The sequence below is a fragment of the Colius striatus genome, chromosome 6 (assembly GCF_028858725.1).
Source record: "Colius striatus isolate bColStr4 chromosome 6, bColStr4.1.hap1, whole genome shotgun sequence".
Classification (NCBI taxonomy): domain Eukaryota; kingdom Metazoa; phylum Chordata; class Aves; order Coliiformes; family Coliidae; genus Colius; species Colius striatus.
The window spans coordinates 35,068,125-35,087,794 of record NC_084764.1 but is presented as its reverse complement, the minus strand read 5'-3'; the positions used below and the strand labels follow the sequence as shown (position 1 = coordinate 35,087,794).

The window sequence follows — 19,670 nt, the reverse complement described above, 5'->3', positions numbered from 1 at the left end:
CTACTCCTTCCATACTAGTTTCAAGATAATGCTGTTCTAGGAGACAGATGGACCATTCCGTCTCATTCTACTCAAATCGAACTATGACTCACTTAACAAGCACCTTTTTTAATTCTAGCTACAGGAACTCAGTCTTGATCTGGGTAAAATTAGTAGCTGCCCTCTGCATTATCTCAGCACATGACTATTTTGTTCAGTAATTCATCAGTACTCTGTTTAACTTGCATAAAACAAGGTGGGGTTTTTTACAGCAGTATTTTGTCTTGAAGTGCTCTTAGAGGGTCAATCTCAAAATAATTCAGTATACAGTGAGGTTTTATACCAAGGTAAAGGGCTAAATACTGATTAGAACGCTGCTGTTGCCCAGTTGCCAGCAGGAGCACCTTAGTGCAGTTCATAAAGCACATTTCTACCAGCATGACCATAACACATACTGAGAACAAGGTGAGTTTTAGCAAACTTTCTTTACTAAAGTCTCTTGTTATAAATTACACAAATAACTTTATAAACAAATCCCCCCCCAACTTGCATTTTGTTTAAAGTAATAACTTTATATCATACAAATAAAGAAATTTCAAGTATGAAAAGTGCATTATTGCAATAATACCTCTTTGCAAGTCCAAAAAATCTTGGTTTAGAATAAAACTGTAAAGTGTAAAAAAGGGAGTAAAACAATCAGTGCCATCTATTCATTCAAGAAGTCCAACATCTTAAAAATGATGCTTAGTGTGTTGCAGAGGCAGACTTATATCTGAAAGCAACATGTAATTGAACAGAAGCTCTGTGTGTGTTCATGGTCCTGCATTAGGAACTCTTTTTTTTTTCCCCTTTCTGGGCAGGGACTCACAGGGTGAAGAGCGCTGGCCCATCGGTCTCAGCTGTTCTGCGCCGCAGCCACCTGCATGGTGCTGAGCTCCTCGTCCTCCTCGTGCACTCGCTTCAAACTTCCTGCAGAAGGCAAGAGGGAGGAGGGAGACGCCTGAAAAGGGCAGCCTGAAATGCACTGTTGCTTTAGCAGGATTGCAGGGCAGTGCTTGCTGTCTCTTGCCAGATCTCCACCCTCTGAAGGCCCTCAGGTTTGGACAGCATTGCTCACAGCACTCCTCTTCCCTCACGCTTCTCCACAGGGAAAAGAAGTTTCTGAGAATCCACCAATTCTTGCACTCCCTTTACATCTCTCCCCAGATCCCATTTCCCTGACCCCAGATGACTGAAGTAACATTTTTTACATGCCCTAGTCCTCTATTAGCTTTTTAAAGGCACAGCAAATCTTGTTTTTTTCAGAGCAACTGCCTTATTTTTTTAAGGGCATGTCATGAACATTGCCTGCTTTCAACCCATCACTCTTGATTGCTCTAGGAAAGTTGAGGGCTTTGAAGGATGGTGAGAGACAGGACCCCTCTCCAGTATGTCATAGAAGTGCAGACACCACAGGGAAGCCTGACCATAGGAAAACATAATACTTAAGTACTGTGTCCTGAAGTTTGAACACAGCTTGTCCACCACAGCTGCCTCCATCCCCCGCCCAAAAGTTTGGGATTCCCTGGGGTTTCCTTAGGGAGTGCAAGAGGCACCTCACACAAGCAGGTAAGAGGGGGCATGGCACACAACAGAGGCTTCTGACCTGTAGTGCCAGGTGGAACTGAGAGGGATCTCTCCAGCTGCAGTGGTGACATCATCTGGATGGTTAATTTTGCTAGATAGATGGCTTCATATTCCTGAAAAACGTAAATAATACATACTGCTATTAATTTGGCATAAGGATGAGAAGGACTGATTCAGAGAGTTCACCAAGGTGGGCTAGAGAGAGCAAGGCAGAGATTTTAGAGTTGTTTGTGAATAACAAACTGCCAGGAAGACAGAGCAAAACAAAAAGGATGACAATGGCTTTAAGAGAGTAAAATTTTCAGTTTAAAAACTTCTGTGAGAATGTTCAGATAACTCAATTTTTCCTCCCAAAATATGATTCAGACAGTAGAAACAAATCAAACTTAGAATACAGTAGCTGCAGAGTTGCAACAAGGGCTTCAAACTCAGGAGATACTCCATCACCTTGGTGCCAGCCACCTAAGTAACAGCAGCGACACTAAATCTGTGGACAAAAGTGTCAAGAAGCTCCACTGATGTGTGCCACAACACTCACTCAGCAGTTTCCTTTGCCATCAATTAAGCTGCTTCAGAGCCTCTTAACCACTGTATAAACCAGGATTTTTATTTCTCCTCCCTTCCTGGATCTGCTTTATGTAAAGCTTAAGTCTAATGAACTAGGGTACTCACTCATCTTCCACTCAAGCTCTACTATAGCTTCTGACATTTACTTGAAGGACAGGCCTAACATTTACTGTAAAAGTAAACAAACAGCTGCTTTGCAGGAAGATGATTCATTGAATGACTTTTGAGTAACGACCAGAAAAAAACAGTCACCTGAAGTTGATGGACAAATCCAGCATTAGGATTAATACAGAATCTTCTCTCTTGAACGTAAGTAAATGCGTCCCTTAAAGAGAAGGAGAAGGAAAATACTTCAGTAGAAAACAGACTATGGCAAAAGTCTCTGTGGTTTCAGGAGTCTCCCTTCCTACTATCAGTTCTTAGGACATATACCACCCCTAAATGCCCTGTGGAACTGTTTGTATGACTGACTGTTTGGGCAAAATAGGAAGCTGTAGTTGTAAAACACTTATTTGCTCATCCCCCACCTCCAGTACTCAGCTGGCTGGCCTGTTTGCAACACACCACTTGGAACTGCCTCCTGAGGCCTGTCCTGGTGGTGTTCCCCAGGGCTCAGTGTTGGGGCCTGTTCTGTTTAACATCTTTATCGATGATTTGGATAAGGGCACCCTCAGGAAGTTAGCTGACAACACCAAGTTAAGTGGGAGTGTTGATCTGCTCGAGGGTGGAAAGGCTCTATAGAGGGATCTAGCCAAGCCTGGAGTGATGGGCTGAGGGGAACAATTTCTCTCCTAAAAGGGTTGTCCAGGCTGCCCAGGAAGGTGGTGGATTCCCCATCCCCTTCAGCTGTGGGGCTGAAAGACACGAGTAAGTGGTGGCCATGGCAGTGCTGGAGGAATGGTTGGACTGCGTGATCTTAATGGTCTTTTCCAAGACAAACAATTCTGTGATTCTATAGTTTTACAGCAAGGCATTGATCTATGCAGGCTGCTATCCTGTTTCCATTAGCAACAGGTACCTACTTCTTAAAGAAAGGATGTAAACACATCCCTAGTGACAGTGAAATGGAATAGTCTGCCCATGTAAAGCCTACACTTAATCTCAGTAGGTAACAACTGGCTCATGCGTCAATACACTACTGCTTATGCTCCCTCCAGAAGGAACATTTGCTTACACCACTTGAATTAAAAAGATGAATACCTACAGACTTCTTATCTGTACTCTCTCACTTCATCCTTTCAACACAAACAATTAACTACACGACCATGCTCTGTTCTCACCTGTACTTCACCCCAAATGTTTCCATTATGTATGCAATAACTAAGGCAGCACTGAAAAGAAACAGAGAAAAACTCAGTAAAAGATATTTCCATTGTTAAAAAAGGGAAAAAAAAGGCAGATGGATAGTTTCCTACCTTCTAGAAATCCCTGCATTTCCATGGACAAGAACTTTCCCTGAGAAGGAAAAAAACAAACCTAAACCACCAGCCATACCTTAGAGACTGGACAAAATGCTTTGAAATGCAGTTTTTCCTTGTTATGGAGAACTACACATCTGCAAGGTACATCCCAGGAATAAAAGATGTGCCTTACTTCCCTCTAAATTACTAACTACACTCTGCCCATTACTGCCCCAAGATGCAGAATCAGGGATTCCTGCTCCTCAAAAGATTTTGGGGAACAGAATCTGCATTCCAGGATCACAATGCAGATTTAAGGCCCTACATTAGAGAGGAGATAAAAACCCTCATGCACAGAACACAGTTGTGGTTGAAGTTAAAACAATCCCAAACCACCACAGATACACAAAGAGCTCTGTCCTCTAGTAGGAGGCAAAACTCTGAACTTGTATAATGTAGTTCAAGTCAAGCACAATAAAGCCTCAAATTTAAGAGAAAACCTTATACTCAAGAGCCTCTAATACATAACACTAAGTTAGTTTTAAAGCTTTAACAACTATGTATTAGTAAATGAAGGGAAAAAAGTTAACGTGATTTTACCTCCACTTTGTAAACTTCCATCAATAAATTCTTTAGTCTAAGAAGAAAAAAAAAAAGATTACAAGACTCAGTTTCAGACTTATATTTCAGATTATTCAGATTATTTAAATGCTGCTTCCATTTAAACTTGGTAGCATTTTAGTATCAGTCTTTATATACTGTGACAATAATGTGCTCTGTCTAGACCAACTTAGACACCACCTCAACTGGACATTTCTATTTCTTTCATACTTTTAACTATCCATAAAATTGGCAGTGAAAAACCAGAGCAAAGCCAGAAAGCAAGATGCAGGAAGAATCCAGTATGTATACCTTTTCCAGTCATTATGTCACATGTTGTGCCTCTATAACAAAAAGTAACTTCCCAAAGTAACTTCCTCCAACACTGGGAAAAAAACCCCAACAAAACAACAAAGCCACAAACCAAATCCCACAAATATCAACAGCAACATGGCCTGAACTACTCCACTGACAACTCTGTCTTCCTAGAAGCTCTCCAATGCTATTTTCAGTTATATAAAAGCAGGTCTAGTCAAACTATAAGGCAAGATATGATGTAGTGAGGTCTGAGGAATATTGCCAGGTTGAGACAGCTGCTGAGATGAAAAGCAAAAGCTAAATAATTTATTGTGGGGAAAACTCAGACCAACCTCTTCAAAATATACCAACACAGAGGTGTTCATAGAGTAGTTCACACAGGCCATTGTTTAATGAAGTGGCACTATGCTTTCGAAAAGCTGCAAGCCATAAACTGATCTCCTGCCTTCTGCAAACACACGACCACCTCTGCCATACACAGGGAAGCCCTAAGAGCTTTTTGGTGGTTTGTTGTTGGGTTTTTGGGTTTTTTTCTCCTGGGGCCAGGGGAAGAAACTAAAAGCTTTTGCTCTGTTGCAAACTAATCTAAAATAAAGATACAAACCCCACAGCTAAGAGCTAAGGGCTTATCCCGTTTCCAAAGGTCGTTTTGCAATGGGTACTGTTTAACTAAAGTTAATTTTTAATTCCTCTACAGTAAACAATGTTTCAAGATGCTGTAAGACTTACACCAACTAGTTATGATTTTCTGTTTAATTTTAGTATTTGATAGAAGAGAAGTAAAAACAAGTTTCCTGTAGGCCAAGATCTCCAGCACCTTCCCATGACCCAGTTTCTTTGGTTTGACACCAATCTTTTTTTTGAGACCGTAAGAAGATGCAGCTCTTACAACTCTGCCTCAGTTTCTGTGCTTGTAAGGAGAAGTTAATGATGCCTCCTCAAGCAGCAAAAGCCTCAGGCTGGATATCCCAAGTTTGAAACTGGTATCTGTTAATTCATGAAGCTCGTACTGAGCAACTCCATTCCCAGTCCATCCACACTAACACACAAATACTTACCGTAGGGAAAAATCGTATTATGTTCTCAACTGGATTATCTGCAATATCCAAGACTAAATACCTACAAGGGAAACAGTTGCTATGAGCACACAATACCATACAGCTGGTTCAACTCCACTAAAACATTCAAAGCTGCAGAAGCAGCCAGCACCACCCTCCTGGCTTCTCCTTCTGGCCTGGGCTCCAGAACTTCTAATACCTTCAGCCTCTGGAGCTGCCCTTGCAAGGAACCTGCTCTGACATCTCCTGAAAATATCACCTTTCAGAGTGGAAGAAATCCACAAGTGCTGTGCTACAGGTGACTTGGCTTTCTTTGAAAGCAGTGTACTCACATGCTCCCAGCAGTTTATAAACATCAGCCAGTGCTCTTTTCTGGGCCTCTGTGCAACTCTTTCAGAGTTCTGAGTAAGCTACTCTCAAATGTTTTATTACAAACTGTACTCAGAACTAACAGCTTTAAAACTGGAGATGGCTCCTGCAAACTAATGGATATTTCTTATTTGCTGACCTGCCTTTGTCCAGAGTTGAGCAGGATAAACTCCACTGTTTGGATTTAAAAGTCTTTCTACACTGTAGCATATCTTTCAAAGAGTCTAGACAACATGAAAAGAACATTAACACATAGAAAAACCCAGTCTTGTGAGAACAGAATAAGTGGTTTAAAAGTAAGACCTTTCATTGTTGGCAGATCTACAGGTGTGACAATCATTTCTCACCTAAATAACTGTTGGAAGTTTGGTTTAATAAAGTTTGCTTCGATGTTTTGCCGTATGCATATTACATGGGTTATTCCATGTTTCTGAAGTATAGGTAGCTGTGGAAAGAAGAAAGATTTTTTTTTTGTTAAATTACAGAATATATCACACAGTAAGAAAAAGAAAAGCAATACCATGTCCTCAAGGAAAACCAGAGCTGGTTTTCTAAGTGTAGCATGGAAGATGAGGTCTTTCAGAAAGACAAAAAACAAAGCCATGAAGAATTGCAAGGAAAAGCATTCCTAATGATGATAAACAGAACAGGCAGTAAGGACAGCATTCAGTGAACTTGTTTGCCTCTGCCCACCTTTCACTTTGCCTGAAATTGCAAGCCCCTACAGGATGCAAGAATTTTCTGACAGCACTAGATTCCTGCTGGAATTATACCATGAAAAAGAAGATAATGTCAACTGCAAGGTAGGTTTGCAGCTACAAGCTTAGTCTTAGCAGTGCTTTACTTGATTGTAGATGCAATTTACCTTCTTTTACTGTGTTATGTGTGAGTTCCCAGTTCTGATTTGCCTTCCAACACTCTGGCAGAGGAAACAGATTGCCTGGTTGGTAGTGCACAGCTCAAATGGTTCACTCTTTTTTAAAAAACAAATATTATATACTCAAGTGTAACTGAAGAACTCAGTTTTAATGCAAATAGCTCACAGGTGAATATTCACTGCAATTAGTGTGCAAATCACTTCAAGCTTGTACTTCTCCCTGGTTTGCAAGCAGTGGGTAAAGCTGCCTAACTGAATTGAGACAGTGTGCACATAGAATCACAGAATGGTAGGGGTTGGAAGGCACCTTTAGAGATCATCTAGTCCAACCTCCCTGCAGAAGCAGGGTCACCTAGATCAGGTCGCATAGGAACATATCCAGGCGGGTCTTGAAGACCTCCAAGGAAGGAGACTCCACAACCTCTCAGGGCAGCCTGTTCCACTGCTCAGTCACCCTCACAATAAAATGCAGGCAGAACTTCAAGCTGCATGAAAAAGAATTAATCTGGGCTCTTTTTCAATTTTTTCTCCCAAAGTAACCCTCTAGCTCACAGGATTAAGGAAAAGACAGTCTTGGAAGCATCAACTGCCCCGCACCTGCCTCAGGCAGTAGTTCAGATTCACTCTGGAAAGGGGAGGCAGGGACACCAGCCCCAGTCAGATAACCCCTCAGATTAAAAAGGCCATCCCATAAATGCACCATCTATGACTCTCCTCTGGCACCTTCCATATTGCAGTTCAGGTTTGCAACCAAATTTACACCTATACAGATAACACTCAAACCTATTGCCACAGTAACAAATCCGATCACCCCAGCAAAGTTTCCTTATGAGACACTATTCTGAAAATCATACCTTGCTTTTCATAGCCGAAGAATATGGGCCTAAAAATAACCCAGGTAAAATTTCCTAGGAGGCAGAAGAACAGATATTTAATGCCAACACACAACTATTTGAAATAATACATTACACTTCACGCTGTGGCCGTAGAAACAACTAATTCACAGGTCTGAGAGATAAGTTAGAGTGTCATTTATAACATTAATAATTTATAACATTAAATCCTGTCATTTATAACATGACAAGAGGGGAGAAAAAAATCAGTTTGGAAAAACGAAAGAAACATGATCTCTGTACAGGAGATCTTGTTTTGGAACAGGAATCACGTCCTTTATTTGGACTAAGTTCCAGGTGGATTATTGCATCGTACCCAGCCCCAGATCAAATGAAGGGAACTCTAACTTTGTACATAATCACATCTTTTAATTAGTTCCAAATCACTGTCATGGAGAAAAAGATAAGTTGCAGGTTAAGTCTTCTAGCTTTGTCCTAGGAGTAGGAAAAAACTAATTCTTAACCATTTAGCTCCCCATCAACAAAGACATGTCAGTCTGTAGATACTGTCTTGTGCAAGATTTTGGCTGACACCACGCTAGGGAAATTGTAATTGCTCATACTACTTGTGAACACTTACTTCCAATGAAATTTCAGTTAGAAAGCAAACCTCTAATAAATTTTTAACAATTATCTCTTAAAAACACTCATGAAGACAAAAATACAGCACTTTGGGGGTTCTGAAAAGGACAAAATTAGTCTTTTTTTGTCTCTCTTTAGTATTTGCACATCTGCACCCTAAGCTGGTCATCCTCTCACATCTCTCTCCCCCCCACAGTGCTGACTGACACTCTAAAGACTGATTTTGATACCAGCTCTTTTGCAGAGCACTTTCTTTTTCTTATTAAACACACCATGGGTTTTGACTCAAATGGTATATAAAAGTGTGTCATACCTGCATCTCTCTCCTCATGGGATAGGTCCAATCCTTAAAATAAAACAAAAAGCAGTTACATAGGTACATAAGAGGGAGATCAAATGGTGTAAGAGAATCAAAACATATTTGCTGGAGACTGTACAAGCTACCTGCTACGTGACAGGCACATTGCTTACACACACTGCTAACTCTTCCCCAGGACATTGGGGCAAAGAACACTATTTTGAAAGCTAAAGTTAAGAAACCTTGACAACTCCACATCAGAGATGAAGCCTGTGCAGAATAGCCAGTGTGTTGGATAGCCATAACACCCCAGCCTTCTGCTTAGAAACTTCCCCACTCTAAAAAAAGGAAAAAAGGGAAAAAAAGCTTTAGAACATTCTGTACAATCCACAGAAGCAAAGGAGAAAAAAAAAGCAACCTCTTTGACTAGTGCATTCTTAGAGCTACTGACAAAACAGAAGATAACAAGTACAGCTGGTAACTCCCTTAAAAAGCCACACTGCATCACCTAATACATTCAAACTAACTTTATTTTGAATACTCAGGATTTCGTTTTGACAATTCTAGAAACTTCTGTTCTCCATGAACACAACAAGCCATTGGAAAGAATCTCCATTCTTCTCCGTCCTAATCCTAGGCAATTACACAGGGAAGGATCCTGGCAAAGTAGATGCTTATACCTGTGTTCAGCCACAAGAACAGGATACTTGGTTATTTCTTCCCAGCTAACACTTTGCACCCTTTCACAGAAACTTAGACCCCCAAGTTGGTAAAGGTTGATCACTCAGGAACCTTCCCAGCTGACTATTTACTATCATCCAACTCCACTGATCAGAACTGCCCAGCACAAATGCCAGGATCAACATTTTCGTCCTTCACTCTGTTTTACAGAGCTGCCAAAGCTAAACAGTAAAATGCTCAGGCAGACTCTATTCCTGTCTTTCCTTCCTTACAACTCCCACTGTCCTCTATTAACAGGCTCTTACTCATTCTTTGACCCTCACACATGAAGGATTTCTATCTGAGATCACAGTTACCAGCTGGAGAGAAAAAAAACCCAGAAGAAATAGTCAAATGTATCAAACCAAATCAACTGCTTACATTTCTTTACATAACTTTGTTGGTTGCTCCACACACACACAGGCAGCTAAGAAAACACTTTGCCATATGTTGTTCTTGTTGATGTTCCCATCTCCTCAAAACTTAAGTCTAAATTTTCCACCTCTTGAAGTGAGATGAGGGCTACACCAAGAAAGATCCAGGCCCTTAAACCATGGCATTGTCCACCTTAGTACCTGCAGTTTTACCAAGCAGCATCAGTTCCACGTTAATCCTCTTTTTACCAAGATAAACAGGAAAAATGCTGTGCTTCCCCTAGAGGCAGTGAGGTTTTGCTAGCTCTTGGTAGTGGAATTAGAAAGCATTTCAGTATCAGTAAAGTTTTTCTGGAAGTCACTTGAATTGAATCCGGGACAGCAGTTCTGAGAAAGTAAATTAACATTTAGCCACTAAAATTCTTTGAATACTATCTAAACTGGTAGCACAAACAGGGAAATAAGATGCACTGAAATGGTCTTTCTTAACGACACAGAGAGGTAGCTAAATTATTTCCACACGTTTCAGTTGTAATAATAAAAGTTCCTGGTAGTAGAAAGTAGAAATCCTGTGACAGAAGGATGATATTTGCAGAAGTGTATCCTTTGAAGGTTGACCCAAGAGTACTTTAGCACAATTCTGTTGTCTCACTGCATACACAAAAGCATAACTCACTCAAAAAACCAAGAAAACCCCAGTTTTGTCCAAGTAGATAAACAATAGCAGGAGTAATAGTGTGTATAATAACATAAGTTATACCTTAAACTTTGTAAGTTTAAGCTACACTAGAGGAATAGGCAACCACTTCAGTGAGTTTATTACTCTTTGTAGAATTTAAAAGTCTTAATTTGGCACACAATAAACACACAAACTCATCTCTACTCAGGTCAAGGAGACTTAACAATCCATGACAAATATTCCTTTCCAATGCATAAGAAGCAGGAAATTGTCCTACTCCCAACAGCTGTAAACTATGCCAAAGAAGCAGGCAAGGATTTAGCAATACACAGTCTAAAGGAGATCAGAACCTAAAAGACAGATGCCATGGCTGTTCTGAACAAGAAAAAAATGTCAGTATTGGCTTTAACCTTTAATCTTCAATGTTCTTCAAGAAGCCCCCAAAGGTACAGTTTCCAGTGGGATTTAGTTTGCAAAATAAGTATCTGAAAGATCATGTCTCAGATCAAATGTTTTCTTTATACAAGTACATGAACTACTGAAGGAGTGATTCTGGTGATTTCCTGACAGCCCTTCAAGGCTTTTAACAGTAACAATGTCAAATTATTCAAATGTTATGCAAAGTTATGTAAAAAATAATCTATTAATGTAGACTGAACCCAAACAGAGGTCTTATTTTAAGGAATTCACCCATCAACCATATTTTCACACTGTCTGAAGCACCCAGCAGTCAAATAGCTGAAAGTTTCTCTTCTTACCATACTAAATACAGGAATTTTGATCAGAAAAACAACTGGTGATGCCAGAGCTGGATAGAGTAACAGAACTCCTGGCTGCTAAGTTGTTTGGAGGTTCTACAGAGTAACAACTCGCTGGAAGACACGATCTTCCATACCCGCACGATACAAAAGAGAAAGAGAACAAAAAAATAACCCTCCTAAGTCCCAAGTTTAAAAGAGGAGCCACTCACCTTTGACACATTTTCCCAAACTGGACTGTGATTCACTGATGGACAAGTTTAAAAGATACCTCAGGTGTCTTGCTGAGGGTGTTCACAATATATACCTGCTCTAGTTTGTACTCACACAAGTGAAATGCCGAGGACCATCTGAAGCACTTTGACTACTGTGTCAGAGTGAAGGAACCAGCAAGAGAAAGGAAAAAAAGCCCATTTCAAAGCTTCCCCTTCCTCATCTAAAGCCAAATTGTACCTGAAATAAAATGAAGATTGAATAAGTAGGCAAGATTTGCCTGCACTACAAAGAGCTTCTCAGTAATCAATATCCAAATTACAGCAAGTTACTCTTTTTATCTGTATTTTGCCATGGCTATACCTGTCCTTCTTTAGAAGAATGGTTTAATGGCAAAAAAACTGACACCTTCCATTGGCATGTGCACTTTTCCCTGAAAGAGTGACCTTAGCTAGTACTTAAAGTACTGTAAAAATTCATAATGTGAATTTTAACAGCCCTGACATTGACAATTGTCTGTGCTCAAGGTCTGCACAACAGCAAAGACTGTGGTTTCAAACCCAGAACCACACTGTACCTTATGCAATCTCCGTGTGCCTCACACCAGAAAGACCCGTGATGTCACTTCACTGGTCCCTAACTGGAAACTGAAGTCTGAAGACCCATCTAATTTTCACGTATAAGAGGTACACTCCAGTCAGTCTTTGCCAAAGCTTGGCTTTGGTCAAAAAGCAATCCACAGAGCTGCACTTTCATTACTATGGTTAAAATCCCACTGCCATATAATTAGTAGAGCCTGCAAACCACAGGCTGCCCTAGATGAAGGAAAAAGCTCTCAAAGCTGCTGAAAAAAAAAGTCCCAGTAGTTTAAAGAAAAAGAAACTAACATCAAGAAGAATCCTTTCTAGATTTTAACTGCCGCTCCTGATCTGCTCAGCATCACCATCTGCAATGACTCTCCCTGTGTTCAAGATCATTAGTCACATCCTTTTGCAAAGCTGCACGCCACTCCCAGTAAAACCTTCCTGACCACTCCAGGTTTTCGACCTTTTTCCAGCACTCAGATGGCTCTTTTGCTGTTGATTAATAGCATTGCCTACCTCTCTGTACAGATTGCTCTTCCCATCAAAATTCAGCACAGCAGGACTTCTGCACGATTGACTGTCCCTTGTGTATCTCAAAAATCCAAGCCTGTCAGAATCCTCTTGCCTAAATTTGTTTCCCTGTCTAGTGGCATGTTCATATAAACTGTAACACTCCAAGTCTCTCCTCTAAACCTGCTACAACACTATTCCACAAGCTGTGAAATCAAAGCTGAAGACAACTGTTGGGGCACAGACAGCCACACATTCTGCTGACGTGCTTCAATTCTGTGCTGGTCAGCTGAGCTCCTGGCTCAGGAAATGAAAAATACAGCTAAACAGTGTGATATTGGAATAGTCAGAGGGGACAATGACACTAACTGCCAATGCTATGGTCAGTCTCCCCTTTGCAGGCTCCAGCCTGGATTGTGGACGGGTCCCGATCCCTTAAGGATTATCTTGACACAAAAGCTTTACACTTCATTCTGAGGCAGTTTTAAGGCTAATTTACAGAATAAATGATATCATGTCTTATTTTGGAAAGTATTTCAGATAGTATTTTGGGAAAAAAAACCCCAAATCTCCCAACTGATCCAGTTCAGCAAAAAAGGGAGAGAGGGTATGTTATCATTAAAGATCTGCACAAAAATAAAGCTACTTCCACCAATGGCCTTTGTAAAATGGAACAAATGATTGCCACAGGAAATCATGACATACTAAAGTAGTAACAGAGCATACTCATTTGTCATAGTTTAGTAACAAAACAGACAAATTACTGCAAACATATCCAAGAAAAATATTTGTCTACTTCTGAAACCTGTCATGTCTATCACTGTGAAGCATGCTTCAAAACTACCCACAAACAAGAACGAAAGGAAAGGCTGTGGCTTCAGTTTCATGCTCGTGGACAGTTATTCCAGTTAAAAGCATTTTATATATACAGAATTCTTTCAGTTGGAAGGGACCTACAACAATCATGTAATCCAAGTGCCTGACCAGTTCAAGGCTAAACATATATGTGTATAGTTGTTTTTTTCTCCTCTCAGGCAGAAATACTAGTGCATGTATATAAAATATAACAAATCAAATCCAGTCTTTTTGTTCACTCAGGGCCTGGGCATGCCACCAACAAGAACAGAGCTATATTAACAAGGTTAAGGCAGGCTGTGCAATGCTAACCAAGCGCAGGGACTGCTTAAAGAGTGAGGTTACATTCCCACCCTGGCACAGAGGTCTAATGTGATGGTCACTACGCTCAGGAAACTGTAACAGCCACAAACTAACAGCTTTTTTGGCAAAGCTGTTTGTCAACCAAGTTAGCTCCCTGCTCCAGATCACCACAGGTCAGAGCAGCACTGGGACAAGACTGGTGACAACACTGAGAGGGTTGACAGGACAGCTAAAGCCAGTTTTTAGCAAAGGCAGCTACGAAATGGGCTTTGCTATTAATAGCAAGTCCCCCTCATCAGAAATGCCACATTGGTCATTCTCAACAACGAGAAGCAGCCTGTAACAGTCTCTTCTGTATATCTGTAAAGAGTGCTGAGACAACAGGAAGTCCTCATCATATAGACAGTTTTGCTTTTGAAAATACAAAAGAACACAAAAGCAGGAAGGTGGAGAGGAAAAACAATAGGAGGTGGGAATGACAGAGCACACAGAGGAAGGAAGAAGCATGCAGCAGGAAAAACAAGGTTATTTTAGCAAACAAGCCACAGAAAAAGATAAATGGTGGACCAAGGCAAATAAATGGAAAATAAAAACATCATATAGATAAGAAACAAGCGTTTATTTGCCCCATCCTGTAACATTGGTCCAAAAGAGAACTCTAACTCTACTTGCTTGCTAAGTACCATTTAGCACACAGGACCATCAGCACCGGCTTTTAAGGCAGGACAAAGCAGCAAGTGCAAAGCAAAGCCACGTAGCCAAGTGGCAGGGCTGTCACAATTTCAGCATTATTTGCTTTTTAAACAGACTTTCATAGAGAGCAAGACACTGATTTTTTTCTAGTAGCGTTTCTCCTGCATTAACCCCACGGCATTTCTACTCACTACAATAAAAGGCCTTGATGATTCACTTTTTACAAAGAATCTCCAGAATGAGCACTAATAAGCAAGTTTTTCTAGTAAAGGGAAAAAGGTATTCAGACTAGAAGTGTTCATATTGGTGCAAGTATATCCTTTTTCACATTCTCCTCCCTCCCCCCGCCCCTTTTTTATTTTCCTTTCATCTACAGCCTAGTGAGTTGGGTTGTATTGAGCACTGGTCTCTCTACAATCCTCATTTAGATTAAAAGACATGCTTTAAGCCCCCAGTTCTACAAACCTCTCCAGTCGTGAGCTCTCTCCACATCTGTGGGGATGCCCGTGCACCTCAAGAAGCTTCCCACAGGTGCAAGGCCTAAGTTAATTGCAACTGACAGGATTGCTCAACTCCAGCTGCCTCAGTGAGCTGCTTTTGATACACACAAAGTAGTGTGATAGTATCCCACAGAGTCATGATCAAAATCTGTCAGCAGATTTACATTTCCCAGCATAACACAGCATTTAAGTTCATTTTGCTCTATTATGTGGGCAAGTAAAAATATAATGGAGGCTTCCTACTTATTTTGAAGAGCCTGCAGAGGAGGAGAATCACTATATTTAAGGGGGTTACTTGTGCTTCCTATCAAAAGGAAGAGTAAAAAAGTTCAAGATATTTGTTCCACCTTGAGATGGGGCTGCACTACTGCACAGTTTAAAAAAACAGTAGTCAAAATATACATCATCATTTCAGACTAAATAGAGCTGTCAAGAATGCAAATCTCATCAAAAAAATCATGTGCTAAAGAGAGCTCAGTTTTTACGCATAATAAAAAGACTAATATGACTGCTTAGTTGATAAGCTGATACAAAACCACAGCCATTACAAAAACCATGGAGGGTCCTAAAAAAACCTAATGAATACTAGTTTACTCAAGCAAATATGCTGATGTTTTACAAAGAAATGAACTGGTAACCATTGCTGTGTTGCTGTTATGTACATCCTAGTGCTGATCTGTTGGTTTTGTTGTTGTTGGTTACAATTTAATGGGAAAATAACTTCCATTAAATTCCTTCAATTATTCTATTTACCACCTTTCCAAAACTCTCAGTACTGACACGCCAGCATGCATTAACCATTACTAACCTCACTCTCTTTCAACAGCTCTTTAGCTGTACATTTTTATACTGGGGGGCAAAAAAACCAACCAACCAACCAGCACTTCTTAAATTTTAAGAAAGTTTGAGATCTAACCTTTGAAAATGTGAGAATTTTAGGAAAAGACATAAAAATCAAAGCTTAGCAATAGTTTCCATGCCATGTACAATCACTGTTCTTTGTAACACTCTGACATATTCACTAACCTGTAAAAGAGCACTCACAGTTTACAGACATCCATGGCATATACCAGAAAGAATGGGGAGTTACATGTTGAATATCCAAAAACTAAAAGTAGAAAACACTCAGGTGGCACAAGGACTTGTAAAGAAGTTCGGCTTTTAACTTCCATAAACTGACCAGTGAGAAATGGAAGCTAGTTTGTCCCAGACTTGGTTCCAGAACTGGACAACTCACCCAGACTGCACAAGAGAGTGGAACAGAAGGGCCACAAGCCAGCACTGAGACATGATTGTACCCAAGCACGGCAGATGCTGGCCAATACCTGTCTGTACATGACCTATAACACACGTGGTTTCACCACCTGAAAGGAGTTTAAGTACACATGGACTGCAGCAAAAAAAACCAAGTGACACAAATCTCTAAGAAGAATCAGAAGGAACTTCTGGTCTCTTCATTTGCTGAGATGGTATCAGATCAGGAATGCAAAGGCAGCACAACTCTTTCCAGAAGGTAAGCATCACCAGCATTTCTTAACGTGGCATTTCACAAGCTCTGAAAAGTCTCAATAGCCAAGTAGTTTAAAAATCCAGCAATTTGTAATGCTACATATGGATTACAGACATTGCAAACAAACCAGACAACTGACCTATTTATCTAGAGCAATTTCTGCAGGCTGCCTAAGTCAATTCAACCACAGGCTGCTGTCAACCCCTCCACAGAGAGCCTTGCCTGCTCTCTTGACTTCTCATGCCAGCTCTAAGGAGCGAGAAGCTGCCCCGTCAACCAGATGAGATCATTGATTTGGCTTTTTTTCATTAGCAGTATTATTTAAGCTGCCACACAGTGGAGAAGAGAGCTGGAGGTGGTGGTTAGGTCAACTTAAAATGACCACAAAGTTACACTTAGTCTTGAGCAGCCTACATCAGGAAGTAAACCAGGGATTCCTTAAGTTATCTCTCCTCCCTTTCCCCTCTCCCTCCCACCAATATCTTGAAACCCACCAAATCCACCAACATGACGCTAAACCATACCTAACTAACTTCCTGAAGTAATATTACAGAGTACTTCTCATTAAAGAACATGAGAAGTGACCTTCTGCAGTCCATGAAGAACTATGTTTTGTGGACAGAATGATTTTAACCTCCTTCTGCTTTCCCAAAGCTTCTCCTTAAGGACTGGGCTGAAGGCCCAAGGCTGAAGTCTCTTACGCTTTGTTTAACAAGTTAGCTCTGTAAGAATTTGGACATTCTCATACCAGCTTTGACTTTTCTGCTTCCCCCAAATACTCCAGCTACAGTGTATTTAGATCAAGTCAGACACAAATGTGAGGTGTTGAAAACAAAAATAACTTATTTTTTTTAAACAGTCCTTGGAATTCTACACTATGGTCTTGCAGCACATGAAGCCCTAACATTCTATACATTATACTACTGAGATACACTGCATGAAAAGAAGAAAAACAGAAAATCCACCCTGAAAAACGCTATTATAATTTCAGTTTATATCAGCTAAGGGTTGCTAGACTGGCAGTGACCACTGATTTAAAAGTTACTTAAATTGCACACTCCTTTTTAGACATTTTAAACAGGTTCAAAGAGCCACCCGGGCTAATTTAGTTATCCACCTTCAGGAGTAGTTGTAGATAATAAGATTGGTTTGTCCAGAAAGAAAATATATTTAAAAGCAAACTGATTTACAAAGTGATACAAATTATGACTTTCTGAAAATAACCACAATGACTTGTAAAGACCTCCATAGCCAAAAAAGAAAGTAAAATGCATATTCCATGAAACTTACCATAATAACAGCATTCAAACTAACTTCATCAAAACAGAAATAAATGCTGATGTTTATGAAATATGCAACAATCTAGAGACCTCTGAAGATCTCAGATCCTATCAAGCTTCCTGCACAGACACGGTGACATTTTGCGTCATATATCTCACACTATCAAAATGGGACACTTTGGGCTGCGTGTGACACATGAAAACACACCAGCAGTACCCAGGGTCAGGAATGAAAAGCTAAGCCAAGTTCAGAAATCAGACACTGTGCTGACCTGACTCCTCTGACACCCTGCAGGGTGCAGCGTAGTCGGAGCAGATATTGCCACCTGTCTTTGTTTGCAAAGAAGTCTTGGCTCTTCAACACAGTAAAAATGCCTCCCCAATAGACTCACCAGAGCACCACATTGTTTCTTGAATATCTAAGAGTTTGTAGACAGCAACTGCTTGGAAGGTACTCCCTGCTAGCAGCTCATTACCTTTCTGCATGTACAAAAAAGGGGGCAAGCAGGCAACCAGCAGCAGATGGAGGACAGGATCGGTGATCATAGCAAAGAGAGAGGGAACACGCAAAAGGGGGGCTGGCTGGCAGGCTATGACATACTGAAGCACAGGGGACACCAGAGACAGAGAGCTGAGCAGAGGCCACTGCCCGTGGAGCGTCGGGCAAGCGAGATGAATCGGCCGGGGGGGCGGGGGGTGGTGCTCGTGTAAAAGCAGGCACCCTCTCTTCAGTGTGCAGAGCTTGCTAGCAGCCCCGAGTGCAGGCCGGAGGCACCCGAAAGGGGAGATGCAGGGAGGGAAGAGGGGTCTGTGAGGGCCATGGAGACGGCAGGACGCAAGGGACAAGGGGCAGGACCGGCGGATGTGGTGGGTGGTCGCAGAGAAGCGGCCCGGTGCCCGGCAGCCAGGGGTGCGAGGCCTGCGGACGGGGGTGTCAGGAGTATAGTGGGAAGGTGGACCGGCGCCTCAGCGGAGACCCGTGGGGGCGGGCAGCAGCCAGGCCTGCGCCAGGATCTCAGCGGGAAGCCCGCGGCCAGGGGGAGCGGAGCGCACGGGGAAGACCGTCCAAGACGGGGGGAGGCTGTCACCAGAGGGGGACGGGCCCCACAGCCCAGAGCGTGGGGATGAAGGGGGAGGCGAGTGCGCACGAGGGCGAGGCGGGAGCTGCCCCCGCGGCGGGCAGCTCTCCTCAGGCGGGGCCGGGGCCGGGGCCGAGCGTCCGCCGCTGGCAGCTGCCGTCCGCCGCTCACCTCAGAGTCCTCTTTGGCCTGCGGCAGCGCGGGGAAGGCCGGCTTAGCGAGCTCCATGGCCGGGCGCTCTCCGGGCGGGGCAGGACCGGGCAGGGCGGTTATTTGGGCAGAGGGCTCGCGAGCTCCGGCTCGGGAGCAGCAGCAGCGGCGGCAGGAAGAGGCGGCAGAGGCGGCGGCGCGCTCAGCCGCTCGCGCCCGGCCGCCATGCTGCTGCTGCTGCTGCTGCCGCCTCTTCCCTCCTCCCCGTCCTCCCCCTCCCTTCCGCCCGCCCCCGGGCTCCGCTCCAGCGGCGGCGCCTCCGCCCCCGGCCCGCCCCAGCCGCTCCGCCCACAGCGGCCGCCGCGCGCGCGGGCGGGGCCGGCAGCGGCCCGAGGGGCGGGGCCCGGCGCGCGGCGCCCGCGCTCCCGCCGCCCTGAGGGGCCCTGCGGCGCGCGCCCACCTTCCCTCCTCAGAGACGGCGCCCGTGCCCGCCCGCGGTCGTTAATGAAGTCCTTAATTAACTCAAGCCCAAGCAGAACTTCTCCCACAGGCCCCCTTTCGTACCACAGGTTCGGGGCGATCAAGGTCCAGCTTCCTCCGCGTGTGCCTCAGGCCCCAGCCACGCTCCCGGTCATGTGGCAGCCATTAACGCAAGCAAAGCCGTTCCTTCGTCCCCATCCCGTTGCCCTGCCCTTGCTTGCCGTCTCTTTCTCCTCTCACGCAAATCAAACTGCAACTGTTGTGCAAGCAGACGCTCATGTCTGCCATCAGAAAAAGGCTGCCTGCCTCACATTTCAACTGATGTTGCAAACAGAGTCGTTTTCCAACAGGTCCTCATCAGGCTTGGGAAACATTCTGTGACACACCAGTCTTGCGGCAGGAACCTATCCTGCAT

General features: G+C 42.8%; 1 protein-coding gene across 3 annotated transcripts; it reads right to left on the bottom strand.

Annotated features, from left to right (window-relative positions):
* Window positions 1–520: 520 nt before the first annotated feature.
* On the bottom strand, window positions 521–19,033 carry STYX (serine/threonine/tyrosine interacting protein). 3 transcript variants are annotated; one of them, XM_061998601.1, is made up of 12 exons: window positions 18,797–19,033; window positions 11,311–11,551; window positions 8,583–8,615; window positions 7,649–7,702; window positions 6,265–6,362; window positions 5,549–5,609; window positions 4,173–4,209; window positions 3,588–3,627; window positions 3,453–3,503; window positions 2,425–2,497; window positions 1,625–1,718; window positions 521–948 (listed from the first exon to the last, which is right to left on the bottom strand). In XM_061998601.1, exons 3-12 carry the CDS (start codon window positions 8,598–8,600, stop codon window positions 875–877), a joined length of 600 nt encoding a protein of 199 aa, XP_061854585.1. In that variant the 5' UTR covers window positions 8,601–8,615; window positions 11,311–11,551; window positions 18,797–19,033; the 3' UTR covers window positions 521–874. The 3 variants fall into 3 exon arrangements, with proteins under 3 accessions (XP_061854585.1, XP_061854586.1, XP_061854583.1); XM_061998602.1 differs by lacking the exon at window positions 7,649–7,702; XM_061998599.1 differs by lacking the exon at window positions 11,311–11,551.
* Window positions 19,034–19,670: the final 637 nt, after the last annotated feature.